The 18,870-nt window shown below is 40.8% G+C and overlaps 2 protein-coding genes across 3 annotated transcripts in view; one reads left to right on the forward strand and one right to left on the reverse strand.

Annotated features, from left to right (window-relative positions):
• Positions 1 to 1,980: 1,980 nt before the first annotated feature.
• LOC137274008 (uncharacterized) lies at positions 1,981 to 9,366 on the reverse strand. Its single transcript, XM_067806959.1, has 7 exons — positions 8,929 to 9,366; positions 7,558 to 7,637; positions 6,646 to 6,755; positions 6,394 to 6,466; positions 4,114 to 4,193; positions 3,539 to 3,617; positions 1,981 to 3,280 (listed from the first exon to the last, which is right to left on the reverse strand). The coding sequence occupies exons 1-7, from the start codon at positions 9,222 to 9,224 to the stop codon at positions 3,099 to 3,101; spliced, it is 900 nt and encodes a 299-aa protein (XP_067663060.1). The 5' UTR covers positions 9,225 to 9,366; the 3' UTR covers positions 1,981 to 3,098.
• Positions 9,367 to 9,405: 39 nt separating this feature from the next.
• Positions 9,406 to 18,870, forward strand: part of LOC137274014 (exocyst complex component 1-like) — a 29,930-nt gene continuing 20,465 nt past the window's right edge. The window contains exons 1-12 of one of the 2 annotated variants that reach the window (XM_067806965.1): positions 9,406 to 9,497; positions 10,261 to 10,401; positions 10,752 to 10,885; positions 11,627 to 11,722; positions 12,184 to 12,247; positions 13,015 to 13,211; positions 14,048 to 14,173; positions 15,378 to 15,479; positions 16,595 to 16,727; positions 17,433 to 17,542; positions 17,720 to 17,869; positions 18,643 to 18,748. In XM_067806965.1, the coding sequence (XP_067663066.1) occupies positions 10,278 to 10,401; positions 10,752 to 10,885; positions 11,627 to 11,722; positions 12,184 to 12,247; positions 13,015 to 13,211; positions 14,048 to 14,173; positions 15,378 to 15,479; positions 16,595 to 16,727; positions 17,433 to 17,542; positions 17,720 to 17,869; positions 18,643 to 18,748 (1,342 nt within the window). In that variant the 5' untranslated portion in view covers positions 9,406 to 9,497; positions 10,261 to 10,277. The remainder of the gene's footprint in view (positions 9,498 to 10,260; positions 10,402 to 10,751; positions 10,886 to 11,626; positions 11,723 to 12,183; positions 12,248 to 13,014; positions 13,212 to 14,047; positions 14,174 to 15,377; positions 15,480 to 16,594; positions 16,728 to 17,432; positions 17,543 to 17,719; positions 17,870 to 18,642; positions 18,749 to 18,870) is intronic. The other variant, XM_067806964.1, reaches the window with a different exon arrangement.

Raw genomic sequence — 18,870 nt, forward strand, 5'->3', positions numbered from 1 at the left:
GCGAGCAGAAAATACGTTAACTAAGTCCTGATGTACTATCCAGCAACCCCCTCCTCCCGTTTCCCTACTATATAACAAGTAAGAGGGGGGAAATCAGAAAATGATCGAAAACCGAACAATTACCGACACATCAATCAATATATCTTATTTTCAAAGGTTTCACAAGTATAAATCGCCTTTGCCCATATTTCCGATGTTTGCAGGAGGCATATACACATGCTTTTCGAGGAGGTGCATTTGTTGGTTTTTATTAAATTATTAAATCGATAAAGACCGAGTTACTGTACTGTGCTGGAAGTATACAAATTTTGGTCGTCAGCGCAATCGCATTGGTTGATCAAAATGACAACAAATGCACGTGCGAAAATGAGAGGGAACTTCAAACCTCTTTCATCTACGATGTCACTTTCTGTTGTTTTATCTTGGTAAGAATAATTTTAAAAACGAGTGAAAATATTGTTTCAAAGAAACACATATTCGTATCCATTCATTCAGGGTAATGTGTTAGCCAATCAGATTGTCGGAGTTAGTGAAGTGAAACGGTGACGACCTTGTTTTGTATACTTACGGCACCTTTACATGTTTACATATATAGTAGGGACCTGGATGTTACACTGGGGCTTAGTTAATAGATTCGTAGTAGGCGCCTGTGACCAAGACGTACCATGATACCATGAGTACAGTGTGGGGGCTGAATATCATTGTCAATATTAGTTGTAGTAGCGTCGCGGTAATCGTAGTACATTCATCTACGCATCGATGCATCGAACCATGGTCCACCAATACATGTTCGAACTGAGGAAACAATTTGGAACGCTGACAGTAGTAACACATACTAATTTCCATCCCTCTCGGAGCTCCGTGTACGCACGTCGACGTCCATCCCGTCACACCATCCAGAATATGCCACCGAACATGCAGTCGAGTCAAGAGACAAGACAAATATTGTCCTCGTGTTATAAGACAGTGGAAACGTTACAGTTTTTCCGATGTCAGGATTTTATGTCTCTTTTTACATTTTTCTTTGTGTTGTATTGTTTACTCGGAGATCCGCGCAGATTTGTGTATTCCTCTGAGCTGTTTAAGGCTGTTATAATTATATTAGATCATCTTTTTTTAAAGCATTTGTTTGCAAAACATGTGTATGTAATATGAGCACCGATCGACGAAATGTGGTTACGATGACGTGCCAAACAAGCCAGCGAACCTGACCTTCCGATCCCGTTAGTAGCCTCCTACGATGAACATTGGCTACTGAAGATCAACTGTAGCTGGATCTTCACGGATCAACAGCATGAGCATCGACTGGGATAAGAAGAAACGTGTCAACCTAGTCAGGGAACGTGACCATCCGAATCTTCACAGCTGACAAAATTCTTTCATGACACCCATATTCTAAATAGCATGTAGAATATGGATATCGTGAAACAATGCAATATATTTTTTTTAAAAACACAGTAGACGAGTATACCCATAAATGTACTACCGTGTGACTGCATGTTGTGGTTAAATGATAGCTTGGTTTCTGGTTTATTTTACATCCTAAGGTCACGTGACGGGTATTTTTGTGCGGCGTCAGGCAACAGATACTTACTTCATTACACCAAATGATTGAATGGTTGGTGCTAACAGAAGAGCCTGGTGTCGTCACTGATTTTCATGGTCCATTCGTACAACTTTACCATTTACGGGGAATAGACTCTGTCTGAAGACTGCTGAATGTCTTACATTGCCGTGTTACATTAACATGCGAGTTTTGTCCTGGTTTGTATAAAATATAAATTTGTAGATTGCGGCTAGGAAAAGGACATGCTTACCATTTCTGCGAATAGGAGGTACAATCACTTCAGTTCTCCTTTCCTACACTTGTCTGCGCGATTTACCTATCACATTCGCATTGGCATCTGTTTCAGCTGACAAACGACACAAGTTTTATGACGTCATCGGTGTATCACCTTTTGAAAACGACATCCAACACAGTTCATGGTCTTTCATATCCTTTATTCAAGAAAACTAAGTCACAGTTTTAAAGGTTATTACAAAACATATGTTCTATTGAAAAAAGCTCTCATCAACAGAATATTTCTGTGAATTCATTTTGGCAAAATAGTATTTGGGTCTAAATGGTCATAATGACATCATCATCAACCATCATCACCAGTGTATGGATGACAAGAGGAAGTGCTAATGTAAAGGGTTCGGGTATTGAATACAGCATACATATGGAGTAAGTAATACTGGAGTAAGTACAGTAATGCTGGGTGTATTATTACGATAATGCCTTATCACATACGCCTATAGGGTATACGCATTCGTATACACATTCAGGTAAATCTACACAGCATACATAGCTCGGGTCGTAACATCCTGTATTAGTAACAACAAAGCACGTGCTTTCTTCCCATCACTTCCGGAAGAGCATCCCTGGTCGTAAAGAAGGTCAGCGGTTAAACTGTCACGTTTCAGCAGCGCAAGTATGAGGACCTTATCCGTCACACACATACTCCGGCAGCATACTCCATAACTTGGAATCGGTGTCAGACAGTTCCACAATATATTCTTTCACCGTGACTAAGATTTCGAGTTCGGCGATTCCTGCATTACGACTATCTTACATATCGAACAACGCATGCGCAAAACAGTGCATAAATGTACAATAGTACACATCCTACGATCACATAGAAACATTTTGGCTTGCTTATCAAGAAACAAAGAAACGTATGTGTAAATGTATTAAAACACTCTTGGTTTGTCAAGATATACGTGAGGAAGCATAATGCTGCTGTCTGTTCAAATATATGAGAATTGTATTCTCATAAAATGAAATCTAAATATCTATCACAAAATGGCGTCTTTGGTTCTTCAAAGTCTTTGATACATGCGGTTCTTTCTGACTGGCAGTCTGTCTAAGAGGAAGTGGGCACAGACTGGGTTTACAACTCCTATACAGACTTCCTGGAACTAGAAATCCTATTCTACAACGTCGTTGAGGGTTCCTATGTATGCTAGTCTCATCGCTACTTGTCAACGTTATCAGCAAACCTAACAGTACTATCTACAAGTCAGCAGTAAGGATCCAGACAGGAGATTCCGTGTGGTCAAGGTACTCGATGATGGGGCAGGGTTGGTGGCCAATCGGGATGTAGCAGGAAGTCCCCCCGACCGGAATCAGCCAACAGCCGAACTCTCCTAGTCGCCTCTATGTCACGTGACCTCATGTCCCCGCTGTAGCCAATGACAGCGTGTGGAGGTCTCAGAAGAGGAGCCATGGAGCTGGATTCTGAAATGAAATGTTTTTGTATGTACATTTATAGGCAGGCTGTTGCTTTCTGTGCAAATGAGGTTTTGACTGAAATCGCGTTTTCACTGAGTAGTCCTAATGAATGTACGCGTTGCAGTGTGTAAATTTCAGCATATATATCCTGGGGTGAAGTGTCAATACATTTGTAAACTGTACGTTTAGAAGAAAATTTTAGAAAAATGATGGTTCTTGTTTGTTTTCTGATTAGTGACTTGTCTGTCTGTCCTAAACACATACCCGTTGCTCCGGCATACTTCAGGAACCTGTTGAGTGACGGGTACGCTGTGTTGGGTCGTGGGGCCATGAACGGTGATGGCTGCAACATTGGTAGAATAACGTAGAATGCGGCTACGTGATATATCACTATCAATATGCATCAATATCACGGCGGGGAACACCAGGAATTGACTTCACACACAGTACCCACGTGCAGAATCGAACACATTCCTTCTGCATTATAGCATAACCACTACACTACCTCATCTACTATGAAACATGGTTGAAGAATAAAAAAAACCCCATATGTTAAGAGTTATAAAAACTGTAAGCACAGGAATCGACAGACAGACAGACAGACAGACATATTTGTGCCTTAGAACTCAGTACCGTGCTAACCCATTATGTATTAATTACAGAAATTGTCACTGAGACATGTCTTATACAACCAAGTGCACTTATGCAACCCAGTATTGGCCAACCACGTACTGTATTTAAAACTACTGCAACTATTTCCATTTTTCAGCTGTAAAATTCTATCAATATATGACATTCACAGATACTACAAGTACATAAAGATATAAGTACATTGCTACCTGTCTGAGGGCGTCCCTGTTCGCCTGCAAGACTTCCTGCTGAAGGTTTCCCTGTACCGCCATCATGACGTCATCCTTGTCTGTCAACACATGGAACCAAAGTCAAACAGAAGGTTTGATGTGCGGTAAGATTTGGTGTTTAACACCGTACCGAACCAAACATGTAGCAGACAAAACAGAGGCTGGCGTAATGAGCATCAATCTACGCAATTCGTAAATGATAACGTAAACCACAGGTCAGGTAAACTGTAGCGCAAATACGCTTGCGCAACAGAGAGGAAAATGACCGGTCTTTCCATACGAAGACTGGTAATTTTTCTCTGTGTTGCGCAACCTTATTTGCGTTACGGTTTGCCTGTGCAAAAGCCAGAGACCATATACCGGTATATGGTCCCTGCAGAAACCAAGCCATAATGTTTAAGCTTCTTACGACCAACATGGAATCATGTGGAATATTTCGACGTACGATTGCAGAGTGGTTTCAATATGATATGAGGGTCATGAGAACATCACCGATTACTTCGTGTCAGATAACTGATCAAAGAGTAATACAGTTAAAACGGTTGTAACAAACTCTCAGGGACCACTAAGTCTAGTTCGGTATAACAGGGTGAGTCACTTTGGAAAAAGCGGAGTCGTTATAAAAGTTGTTGACTGTATATTATAATTTGTTCACTGATCACTAGGGGGACATTGAATGATGTACCCTCTCTGTTTATGTTCCATGAACCCGATGGGCGAGGGGAACATACAGAAATGTAGAGGGCACATCAACTTCGAGGGACCAACGTATATATACTCATGGAAAAAAAACTTAAGGGAACGCATGAAACAGCTGTGACTTTAAATCTTTGAATCGGTAAGAGAAACGTTCATACAGATGAAAAGGCTTATGTCAAGTGATGAAAATCAATATCGGATGTGTCCCCCATGTCTCTGGAGAACTGCTTGGCATCGTCGTGACATGCTGCGAATGAGTGTACGGGTGGTACCAATCGGAATTCTACGCCATTCTTCCTGGAAAGCCATGAAAAGTTCATCCAAATTGTTGGGCTGAACAGGTCTGTCCCGAACATTGCGGCCAAGAACATCCCAAAGATGTTCGATGGGGTTAAGATCAGGACTTTTAGCCGGCCATTGCAACACCCGGACACCTGCAGCCCTCAGTCTGTCCCAACAAACATGAGCGATGTGAGGGTGGGCATTGTCATGCTGGAACTCGAACATTCGACCTGCTGTACGCGAAAAAGGGGATCACAATCTGGTTCAAGATCTCGTCACGATATCGTACACCTGTTATCCTGCCATCAACACGCACAAGATCTGTTTTGTGGTTAAAGGTAAACCCACCCCACACCATAACAGAGCCCCCTCCATAACGATCATGCTGTTTGATGGTGCAGGCACTGTGACGTTCCCCAACGCGTCTCCAAACTCGAATTCGACCGTCATTATGGTCTAGTGTGTACCTGCTCTCATCGCTAAACATGGTGTTTCTCCATTGACGTACGGTTCTTCCTCCATGGTTCCGTGCCCACTGCAGTCTCAAGCGCTTGTGTTGCTCAGTCATGTTGATTCCAACCAATGGACGGCGGGTTTTTAGACCAGCCGATTTAAGACGATTACGCACTGTACGTGAACAAATTCTGACGTTTGTTCTTCGCCTGAATTCCGTATTGATTTTGGAGGAGGGTTTGAACCTGTCTCGCAGAGCAATAAGGCGTAGGGTCCGGTCACCCCGTGGGGTGGTTTCTTTTTCCGTCCCCGACCACGCCTCATTTCGACGTCACCAGTCGCTCTATAGAGATTCCAAAGTCTGGATATCATCCTAACAGACTTGTGATAAGTTGTTGCAACCTGTCGTAATGAGCTTCCACCATTAACCATGCCAATTGCCTCCCATTTCTGTGCCAAAGTTAAGTACTGTCTCGCCATGTTAACAATGTTTTTAACAGTTGTGTTTGACAGTGCACATACATGTAACGTGTAAATCTAAGTGCATGTAACTTCAGGAGCATGTAGTGCACGTGCAGGAAAACATTATGGTGAATTTGAGTGAACTGCTCTCCACGAAAACGGTAATACATGGCGCTGAAGTTAGTAAACAGAAATTTTGAATTGCCCTAAGAAACATGCGTTCCTTTCATTTTTTCCATGAGTATATATTTATCTTACCGAACACCCCAGTGTTAAGGTGTACAGGACTTCAGCATTTCCACATAGAAAATGTCGTAAACTGTCATATATGTATGAGACAAGATAAAATCATTTATATCCCACCTTTATCATCCGCTATTTTGAGCCACGCCTCTGCTCCCTGTGCTGCAACGGGACCCAGGACGTTCTTCATTCCCTGTTGGAGACGGTAAACGTAGAAGTTAACAGTGATTTTACACTCGATCTCGCATTACACGACCACGAATGAGTTTAAGGCGCTTGTGGAGGACAAACAGTGATAGCAGACAATGTAAGAACAATTCGTAATACATTTCATGTATCACAACCCCCCAAAAGTGCACGCCATATACGTACATACTGATCCTTGTATGTGTTGATTAGTGACGTTGATGGGCGGTCGGCGACGTATTTACGCCGTGTCTGACGTCGTTGATACTGCTCTTCTGGCGGTAGACTAGCGTCGACTGAAACACAAATTGTACTACTGAAACGAAATTAAATACAGTTGAATCACCAGTCGTTGTTTCGAAATTTCCGGATCAAAATTGTGTATGGAACTCCAGCTACATCTGACACCATCCCATGATCGGGAGTCATTCAAATCACAGCTAATGGCTGACTATTTCTGTGAAGCAAATAGCCAATAATTCTCCGTCAGAGAGCTACAGAGCTGTTTATTCTTGATATGGCGCTATGTAGTCGCGATAGACAGACAGATAGATAGACAAGCAGACAAACAGACAGATAACAGCACCATACGTTAATGACACCGTATGTAAATGACACCATACGTTAATGACACCATACGTTAGTGACACCGTACGTTAATGACACCATACATTAGTGACACCATACCTTAATAACACCATACATTACTGACTTAAAACCTTGATAACACCATACATTAGTGACACCATGCGTTAGTGGCACCATGCGTTAATAACACCATAACTTAATAACACCATAACTTAATAACACCATAACTTAATGACACCATGCATTAGTGACACCATACGTTAGTGACACCGGACGTTAATGACACCATACATTAGTGACACCATACCTTAATAACACCATACATTACTGACACAAAAGCTTGATAACACCATACATTAGTGACACCATGCGTTAGTGACACCATGCGTTAATGACACCATAACTTAATAACACCATACATTAATGACACCATGCATTAGTGACACGATGCGTTAATGACACCATACATTAATGACACTCAGCGGTAGTGACGTTCTGTACAATGCTTACTTCTGTAGCACTGTTTCCCCAGGGTTGTGTCCGGGTTGTGGTAGCCTTCAATATAATGGAGTCGGTTGGTAAGGAAAACTCTACAAGAAGAAAATGAAACCGGTTTATAACATACACAGTATTGAAATACATGTAGTCTAATTTGTTTCAATAACATCTTTTGAATACAAGCTGGAATAAATGACAGAAGTCTGCTTGTGATATGTACTAATATTGCCGAAAATCATCGAATAATCGTTACTGAAATGTGCTATCACCATATATTCCCTAACCATCAATACCAAAGAGGTAAAATTACTCTCAACCCGAATGTTAGCAAAACGAGTGATAATTCACGTCATATATATTTTTATTTCCAGTCAAAACTCAAAAGGATGACTCCACTTCGTACATGTAATCTGTCCCTTAGTGTACTGACTCGTGCACTTGTGAGATTCTTACAGCTATGACTACAGTACTGACGGACTGTGTGGGGTTTAGCTATTACGGACGTTGTGAGTCATTCTCATTCTGATCGGAGGCAAGATATATTAGTCATAATATACCCTTCTGTACTATTTGCTAATCTCTCGAGTGTTCTGACAACGGTATCACTTTACTTATCAGGAGGCTTTGCGTGTTAACACCAGTGTTAGAAGATTAACCCACGGGATTACTTCACGTGGATATAATACAGGCAGTGCCAACGCGCGCTGGACGCTATCTCTCTCATGTGTACAGTTACAGGTTGAAACTTAGTATAACTCCTTTTCTCCATGGTTAAGTAAACTAGCGTTATCCTTGACGAGTTGAACACATCTATCGATAACGACTTCTTTATTATTTCGGGTTACTTCTGAAACAGTTATTTAGGTTAGGATCACTTATTTTACGTAAAAGAATAAATACGCGTTCACGCATTACAGACCAATAACTGTGAGCATTGAAGTTTTAGCAAGAGCATCTCCTTTACTATGGAACTCTCGGCTGTCACTTAATCAGAGACCATTTTAAAAATTTACCACCTTCAAATAACAATTATGTTTTGCAGTCTCCAAAAGCGATCACGAACTGTAAATCGTAGTAGTTATAATTACTTGAGTGCTATATTCATGTCTTGATTCTGACTATGATTCATTAACATTTTTTTACTTGTAGGTTAAATAAAGGAATGCACTAAAGTGGTTTCGAGTTGTCCTAGGCCTAATGTTAACTGTCAGCTCAGGATCTTGGTCTCCTCACAAAAGCACAGCTCTACACCAAATTCTACTGCCGAGTTCAACCAGAGACCATGCAATTATTATATGGTCAAGGCCGAACCCATCATCAGTATATTTTCCGGAAAATTATCTTATGGCATATTCCTTTATCAGTAAATGTTAGCAGACTTACGACGGAGGATGCGGCTTGTTCCTCCTTGTTGGCGATGTCGGTCTGGATCTTGTCTGTTCCTCTGGAGGCAGTTCCTGACCTGAATGGAAGTGGTTGTAGGTTGTTGGTTCCCTATCCCTCCTCGACCACATATGACGCGCCTGTGCCCGGATTCTGTCGAAATCAAGGTCCCTGAGTTTGTAATTTGCCTCCATTTGCAGCAGAGTGTTACTGTCAAGAGGGTACCCCGTCGAATTCACGCGCCTCAGTCTTGAGACTGGGTCTCCATATCCTGGCAAAATATGGCCCGTCGCCATTGTCAGTCAGTATCTGTCAAATGTCCCTCGTAAAACCCGTAATGTGATCCACTCTACACACACGATCACGGCTGGTTGGTTCAAACAATGACCAACTAACCGCTCTCGAATACGAATTGTTTACAATCGCCAGGCAACGACCGGAAGGAAGCAGGTACGCGGAAGTACATGGTGCGTGCACATCTAACACTGAAAGGGGAGTAATCCTGCTTCCGCATTAGATTGGGTGAACATTTTTAATCATGTGTATTCCGGATTATCGATGAGAAATGAGTAAGTTACGTATTTACATGACGATATTTAATGTTCAACATGTTCGATGTAGTATTTGTTTTCGCATCTGTCATGAAGCAAGACCGAATGATAGAGTAGCAATTACACATACACTTGAAAATTCGTCTGCAAGTTCGGATGACAGTGATAAGCATTATTGGCACTGGCAGTACAGTATCGTGCTTTAACAAGATTCATGATCCAACACGAGAGCAACGTGCATGTTCAGTTACATTACAATAATGTTGGCTTAATGTGGTCAGACTAGGGCTATCATGCAGAGATCATGTACTACCTTTACTCTCTTTTAGAGATTTTAACAGAAACAATCATTCACCAACAGTTGTGTCAGTCTCACTGTTTGTTTGCTTTCTTAGGTAAATTAGATGATTATTTACAGTTACACACTTTTTCAGCAACATTCATTCACTTATTTCCATTTTTGCGCATTTTTATCAGAGTCCATGTTATTATTAAGTGATGTCAGGTTTTATGGGAGCTATAAATGTAAGCTTGGATATAGAAATAATGGTGTCTGTTTTTCAGTGTGTACATGTCATTGACTGGTAAATATGATCATATAGTTAATTTTCTTGCAGGACACATGGATGTAGTCATGTGACTATTCAAGATCTCAAAGAAAAATGAATGATCAATTGATGGTTTACTAAATATTTTTCAGATGACTATAGTTTGGATTTCTGATGGATTGTATGAAACATATGGTGTTATCCAGATACAAACCTTTCTTTTTCTGATGCAGGTTGATGACACCTGACAATGGCAGCCATTAAACACACACTGAACCGTGACCTTTTCCTTCCAAATGATGAACGGTTAATTGGATTGATTTATGTGTTTAAAGCTCCAAAGAAGAAGAAAGGGAGTTTCCTCTGTGCTGTCTGTGAGTTGTCGATGATCAGAGAGACAGAGTAGTGATTGAATGTGCAAGGAGGCGCATTTGCTCCATAATGAGATTGATGCATTGGAGTCATTCTAAAACTTTCAGCTTGACCTAAATATTTGTTAAATACATTGAAACTATGAGTCAGTAATTGTCTAGAAAGAAATGTTTTCAGATGAGTTGGGCCACTATTTTAACTTAATCTTATAATTCAAGATATTTGTGTACTTGGATTTACTAAGCAACATAATTTGTCATGGATTACAATATGTAAATGTGAACATGTTCTGTTGGTTGCATTCCTGTAATGTGATCTGAGTGTGCTCCTGCAGTGTACATGTTATCTTCAGTGAACACCACAGAGAGTCCCGTGCAGGCCCGTGTGTATCAGGTGAAGAAGGCTGACAGAGGAGAGTCATACAAGAAGAAATTATCATGGCTCCTGAGAGACCTCAAGGTTGTCGATGGGAAGAATGCCAGCAAAGTGAGGATCTAATTTGAACAATCATTGCATTGTGTCAGGATTACAGTCTCTGAAACATGATTTTATAATAAGTTTATCTTTTTCTTTATAGCACATGATAACGATATGTTGTGTGGACTCCAAAATTCTAATTTACATGTGACTAGTTTGCGTTCAGACTACTGCTTACTGATATCCAAATATGTTAGATGATGTTGAGGAGTTAAAATGATGTTTGGGAGAAATATTATAAGAAACAATTTTGTTATGAAGTCTTTTGACTTCCAAGTCACCACAACTTATGCATCAGAATTCGTTCATACACACATACATGTGGTAGTACATTGGAAGCGATTGTGCTGATTCTGTGTGATTACTGCTGTTATTACTCACCCGTCGAAGATACTGCAGTGTAATATTTTACGGCAATATTGCACTAGTGTAATACTGCTTGACGTATAACTTCAAAATGGTTCAAAGTTGTGACGTCAGTGCTAATGCCGATGTCGCAATTTTACTAGACATTGCTTTAACTCACGGAAAGCTGAGAGTCCTCACACTGTAGGGAATTTCGCTGCAGTTTCTGTCAATTTATGTTGGCGAGTAATAAACAGAATACTAAACTCGCTTCCGTGAAATATCATTTTTTTTAAACTCGTTAAAGATTTAGTAGCAATCATTCACTCGTTTAGTAAAAATGTTATTACATGGAAGGTCGTTTATTATCCCTTATATCATCTACAAGAATGATATCCATTTCAGGAGACAGCTGAATTTGACCTGAACTTTGAGAAACTGTACAAATGGGTGGCCAGCAGTATAGATGAGAAGGAGTCGTTCATTGCCTGCTTATGGAGGGTACGTAATGACAAAATACCACATTTATGATATATAATAATTTAGTAATAATTCACTTGTACAGTGTCCATGTGTCAAGGTACTCACTGATGCATGTGTAGGAATCAGTAGAATGAGAGGGGAAAATGTCAAGTACTGTAAGCAGTTCTGAACAGAAGGGTTTTGATTTGGTGTTTTAAAGTGGATTCACAGATGATGGTTTCCATTTCTGATGGTACAGTGCTCCATAATTGACGTGCAACAGTAGAGAAGACTCTGCTGCCCATTATGCTTGTGGATACTGGTTGGGACAAGAGGAATGGATCAGACTCAGAGGAGTGTTGAGTTCTTGATGGCTTGTAGACACTGATGAACTCTTTAGTTCTCTTTCTGACCGTTAAGATTACTTTATACCTGTATGTGTACATTTCTTAAAAACCAGTGATTATTGTTTGACATTCCAATGATTTTTCCTATTTCAGCTGAGTCAGCGATATCTGATACAGAAACCAGAGTTTGTGAATGTCCCGCCAGGACTGCTTGAAGGTACGTCTTTATCAGGAGTGTGCTGATGCATAGTGGTACCATGTGTGAAATAAACAGTGAAGCGTTTTCCTCCTGGACATTCCACAGTGATGATTGCATTCATTTCTATATGAGTAGAATTTCTGGGATATATGTTCATGTCTTATGTAAATTTATGTGTTGTGCTATGAAATGCTGATATGGCTATCCAGGTAGTTATTTCTGATACAATGATAATTTGCCTGATGAAGGCGTCGAAAATGATTCTAAAATGTTGTGTTTCAAAGAATTAAGAAGGAGATTTATCCATGAAAGATCTTTGTAATAATTTTAATTTTCACATATATTGCTGCACTGAGTCACTCAGACCTAGATTCGATTCAATTTTGGATATTGGGCCATCGATTCAATCATTTTTTATTCAATTCTTCAAACAAGTAAAAACAAGGTTTCATTTAACTATCAGAGTCATCTTCTCACAGGAAATCTATTGTTATCTGGGCGATGTCTACTAGCAACAATTGTCATTGGATAGTAACGCCGGCATCAACCAGTCACTTTTGGCCTTATTTCAGTACTCAAAACTGCTTTAGTTGGAATCAAAATTACATTCTGTATGTGTGTAAGTAATTTATATAGGTATTTAAAAATCAAATCATAATAGTGATTATGGTTATCGAAAATCTGAACTAAGGGGTCAGATTCGATTTTGATGAATCGAACTAAATCATTGTGGCCCAATTCACATATGGAATGAGACCCCAGTTTATGTGCATTTACCTCTCCAGACATCACAGCCCCTCATGACCAAAACCAGAAGTCTGAGGGCGGGGATGACATCTCCATCGAGGACGAGGACTACCAGGCTCTATCCGCCAAGGAGGAGTCAGACCTGGAACTCCTCATGTCCGAGTGCAAGGTGGCCATCAGCAACGCAGAGACCTTCACTGACCAGCTCTCCAGACAGCTGTCTGTCCTGGATGGGGTGAGGTTAACATGTTTCTATGGGTTTTGAGGAAAATATTCAGTTACAGGTCTATAGCTAATGAGAGAATTCTCAAATTTGAACATTTTTGGAGTTGGATTATTGTGTGAAGAATAAATGCAACAGTTATGTTAACATGTAAGTGTGTTCATGTCTTGATCAGTCATCGTATCCCAATTTTGTACCATGCCCTGACTGTGGTCCCTTTGATCTCAGCCATGGTATATTGTATAGTTACACCACAGTTTTGAACTGCCTTGAACAGCAACTTTCTGATTTTCTCTTTGAAATTTTTGCGAATTGTTTGTCTCAAATGGATGTAATCTCTTGAACACAGTAGTTTCATTTTCCATTACATTAGCAGCTTGTGCGAGAGTTATGTCAGAAATTATATCATCCCAGATTTTTAGTACCTTCATGCACTATTTGTTACAGTGTAATGCAGTCTATAGTATTATCCTACTTGCGGCAATCTAAAACAGAATGATTATAAATTCCAATATCCCTCACAAATTTCAAAATTATAATGCAGAATGGGAATGGTACAAAGCAGTTGCTTCATCCAGTCACTAAAGCTTGGTCCAAAGACACCACTGCCTGATTGCTGTTGACTGGTCGATGAATTTGCATCTTGGGGTATACCCAACACAATTCATCAACAAATCACCATTGAAATATTGCTGAGTGTGGAATCAAACAACAAGCAAACCAGTCCTTATTTTCACAACAGAGTTTTAGATAAATTGCACATTTTATAAGGTATAAATGGGCTCTATACAAAGCATTTGCAAAATATTTTGACGTCTTAATTATATCTATTGCTGCCTCACTCCTAGGCCAACATCCACTCCATTATGGGGTCAGAGGACCAAGTGCTGAATCTGATGCGGCTGCTTGACGAGGGAATCCAACAGGCAGAGCGGATAGAGCGCAAGCTGGACTCGTATGATAACATATTGCTGGTAGGCTCTGTACCTAACAACCCATGACCTATAGTAGCCCATGCTTGTCATAAGAGGCGACTAACAGGATTGGGTGGTCAGACTCGCTGACTTGATTGCCACATATCGTAGGTACCCTATTACGCAGAATGATGCTCATGCTGTTGATCACTGGATTGCCTGATCCAGACTCAGTTATGTACAAAAGCCGCATGTAGCTGGAATATTGCTGAGTACAGCGTAAAAGTAAACTCAGTTCATACCTGCTTGATCCCCCATGGCAGCCACCTGTCACGAGAAAGGGGTGATCAAGAGGTCGTCTTACCTTTAAAGGAAGCATCAATGTTACTTTTAAGTATGGTGTTAAAGTAGATGTGGCCATTATGGAGGTTATCTTTATGTGTAAAGATGTTCAAAGACCAGAGGGGTAAAATGGTCTTCAGCAACTCATGTTTGTCATAACAGGAAGTTGACAGATTTGGGTGATCATGCACACATACTTAATTGGTTCATGTCATCGTATACCAATTTCACAGTCAATGTTCATGTTGTTCATCAGTAGATTATCTGGTCTGGACATATCCAACATGTGTGAGGCTGTTAAACAAATGAATTTTAAATTCCAAAGTCTTCTGTGTGCTAATCCTTCACACACCATACTCAGGCATTCTCCATAGTAAACATCTAGTGGTCCAATGTACCTGCATCACTGGAAGTTGGTGTGTCATGTGTATCATCTGTCAATCAGACATAGGGACATAGGTCAAGGAATTACTTGATGTGCAGCTGATATTAACTGTTCTCATCATATTTCACTATTTGCAGCCTTGGTAGGTGTAGAAATACCCTCATGCTAATGAACTATGGATGCAGTTATCATTATTTGCATACTGATACTGTAACAATGTTGCAGAAGGAGAGCACCACTTCATGACAATGTTCCTTTATTTTTTTCTCAGATTACCTCCCACAGTGCTATTCAAAGCTGCTGAGGAAAACTGGAAAAAATTAAAGGAAGGGTTGAATTTTCCTGACTTCCTTTATTTGTTTCTCTAGTATGTATATTATGCAAGAGGACAGTTTGTTTAGGGACGTATATTATGGCTTCACTACTTGTACAGCATTTGTTCGAAAGTGCCAGTTGTAAGAAATTCTTTTTCATTTTCTAATCATATAAATAAATACCATCCCTTAAGAACAAGCATGTGATTGGTTGTTGTTGCAGAATGTGAAGGAGCAGATGGAGGTGATGCGGGACAAGGACATGCTGGTGAAGATCAGGAACATCAACCATCAGCAGCTGCTGGAGGAACTCGAGAAAGTAGTGGTGCGTATAGCTTTTATATCTCATCTGTTGAGTAAGGTGGTGTGTATAGTGTGTACAGTCTGTCTGGAGTATATGGTGGTGTGTATAGCTTGTACAGTCTGTCTAGAGAGTATGGTGGTGTGTATAGCTTGTATCGCCTGTCTGGAGAGTATGGTGTTGTGTATAGTGTGTACAGTCTGTCTGGAGAGTATGGTGGTGTGTATAGCTTGTATCGCCTATCTGGAGAGTATGGTATCAGGTATTGCTTGTACAGTCTGTCTAGAGAGTATAGTGGTGTGTATAGCTTGTACAGTCTGTCCAGAGAGTATGGTGGTGTGTATAGCTTGTACAGTCTGTGTGGAGTGTATGGTGGTGTGTATAGCTTGTATCGCTTGTATCGCCTGTCTGGAGTGTATGGTGGTGTGTATAGCTTGTATTGCCTGTCTGGAGTGTATGGTGGTGTGTATAGCTTGTACAGTCTGTCTGGAGTGTATGGTGATGTGTATAGCTTGTAACGACAGTCTGGAGTGTATGGTGGTGTGTATAGCTTGTATTGCCTGTCTAAAGAGTATGGTGGTGTGTTTAGCTTGTATCGCCTATCTGGAGAGTATGGTATCAGGTATTGCTTGTACAGTGTGTCTAGAGAGTATGGTGGTGTGTATAGCTTGTACAGTCTGTCTAGAGAGTATGGTGGTGTGTATAGTTTGTACAGTCTGTGTGGAGTGTATGGTGATGTGTATAGCTTGTATCGCCTGTCTGGAGTGTATGGTGGTGTGTATAGCTTGTATTGCCTGTCTGGAGTGTATGGTGGTGTGTATAGCTTGTACAGTCTGTCTAGAGAGTATGGTGGTGTGTATAGCTTGTATCGCCTGTCTGGAGTGTATGGTGGTGTGTATAGCTTGTGTCGCCTGTCTGGAGAGTATGGTGGTGTGTATAGCTTGTATCGCCTGTCCTGAGTGTATTGTGGTGTGTATTGCCTGTATTGCCTGTCTGGATAATGTGGTGGTGTGTATTGATTGAATGGTCTTTCAGGTAATTTACAGCCTGCCATAGCAGAGCATTAGGTAGTTTACAGTAGCACTTGCTGAGACATTTATGCTGGTGAGGATATTCAAGGAAACACATGTATGTTACAGAACCAGCTTGATCTTGACGTAAAGCATGTGGATGCCTTGGTGAATGGTGACCTGGCAACACCCACTGGGATCTACGAGTGTACACGGGCAGCACAGGCATTACTCAAGTGCATGAATGCAGATATACACCCAGGTATTGGATGTTTCTTGTTATGAAGACAGCATCTACACAGCTGATTTTAAAGTGGCACATGTTAAAAAGCTTGAGCAGTTACTTACAGTATTTGGGTTCACATTCTCAACCTGTTTACACATTCCAACCAATTAGTCCACATTTTATTTGGCTGAATTGACAAGTATTATCTACTGGGGATCTGTTCCAAGCAATGTGTGCTGGGGATCTGTTCCAAGCAATATGTGCTGGGGATCTGTTCCAAGCAATATGTGCTGGGGATCTGTTACAAGCAATATGTGCTGGGGATCTATTACAAGCAATATGTGCTGGGGATCTGTTACAAGCTATATGTGTTGGGAATCTATTACAGGCTTTGGGTTGATTTTGAACCTTTAGTTACTGAGAATATCAAATTCTTCACCATATTGAAAAGACTCCTATTCTCAATTCCTTGGTAGCAAGGGGCAGTGGGGTAGCCTAGTAGTTAAAGCGTTCGCTCGTCACACCGACGACTCAGGTTCGATTCCCCACATGGGTACAATGTGTGAAGTCCATATTGCTGGAATATTGCTAAAAGCTGCGTAAAACTAAAGTCACTCACTCACTCATTGGTAGCAACGTGTTTTAAGTCATAAGCAGACAGACAAATCAGGTTGCATTTGTGACCAAATTTGTCCTGCAAGCCCAGAGTTTGCTGTAATGCCTGGTTTTGTTCCCTGCCAGCTTTGAGAAGGATGGGGGCTGTGGAGGAACAACAGAAGAGGTTCAGCAAGCTGTCCATGGGTTTCTCAAAGCGGGTGGCTCACCACCTCAACAATCTCTTCATACACCAGGTTAGTCTGCAGTATGTTGAACTGTCAAATTTACTTGCAAAATATTGCCATGCAGTATACATTTCCATATATAGGCATTTTAGATTATATCTCCTTCATTCAGCTCTGTTTATTTCACATATGTGCACTGTGATTTTTCATAGTAATTACTGGTCCATGTCATATGTCTAACCCTAGGGTAATGAGTTGGGAGAAACACTGAGTCGTTTCTCAGGGGAGCTGAAGATGCCAATCCACGACACAATGCAGAGGGAGTTGGTTGTCTATGCAGACCTGATGCTGTGGTTGAAGAACACTGACATCGCCGTGTTTGAAGAACTGGCCAAGGTAGGTCCACTTGTTTAGGGTGTGGGGAGTGAGGGCATGAAGAGATCAGGGCCTTCGTTCATAAAGCACTTGGGTGATTGTTAGTCATTAAGGTAACCTTAGTGCAGTGTTAAAGAATGGGAGTTACAGTTAGCCTTAGTAACAGTTGCTTTGTGAAAGGAGCCCCAATATTACATAAAACACAGGCTGTCTTCTAACAAATTCAGAAAGAAATTTTCTTTCAATAATTCCATGTAACAGCTTTGTCTCATAACACTCAATGATTTTTCAATATATATGGACATATTCACATGGATTTTGATGAATGCTGTGAACATACTCATTTGAATAACTATGACTAGCAAACTGTGCTTCTTGATAACATGCAAAGTGTGGAATAAAATACACCTCAAGATGTTTTACATGGATCTGAGTGAGTGAGTGAGTGAGTTTAGTTTTACGCCACACTCAGCAATATTCCAGCTCTATGGTGGTGGTCTGTAAATAATTGAGTCTGGACCAGACAATCCCATGATCAACAACATGAGCATCGATCTGCGCAATTGATGACAAGTGTCAACCAAGTCAGCGAGCCTGACCACCCGATCCCGTTAGTTACCTCTTACGACAAGCATAGTTGCCTTTTGTGGCAAGCATGGGTTGCTGAAGGCCTGTTCTACCCCAGGACCTTCCGGGGTCACATGGATCTGAAAGGAAGATGAGGGGGAATACGGCTCAATATATACAGGAGAGATCCATGTGTTGTATAATCACTTATAACTCATGTTGACCAGGTGTATACAGTCAACATGCAGAAGATGTACACCAGGGAATTACAAGACTTCCTGGAAAATGCCAAGCAGAGACTTATGGGAAAATCTGAAAAGGGAAATAAATATGGTAAGTCATTAATGTTGCAGGTGTCCACTGCTAAGGACCAGATAGTATCAAGGTTACAGCTAGGATTAGACAGTTTATATGATCCTATCACACATCACTGGTGTTCTGGTAATTTGAGATAG

The sequence above is a fragment of the Haliotis asinina genome, chromosome 2 (genome assembly GCF_037392515.1).
Source record: "Haliotis asinina isolate JCU_RB_2024 chromosome 2, JCU_Hal_asi_v2, whole genome shotgun sequence".
In the NCBI taxonomy this organism is placed as follows: domain Eukaryota; kingdom Metazoa; phylum Mollusca; class Gastropoda; order Lepetellida; family Haliotidae; genus Haliotis; species Haliotis asinina.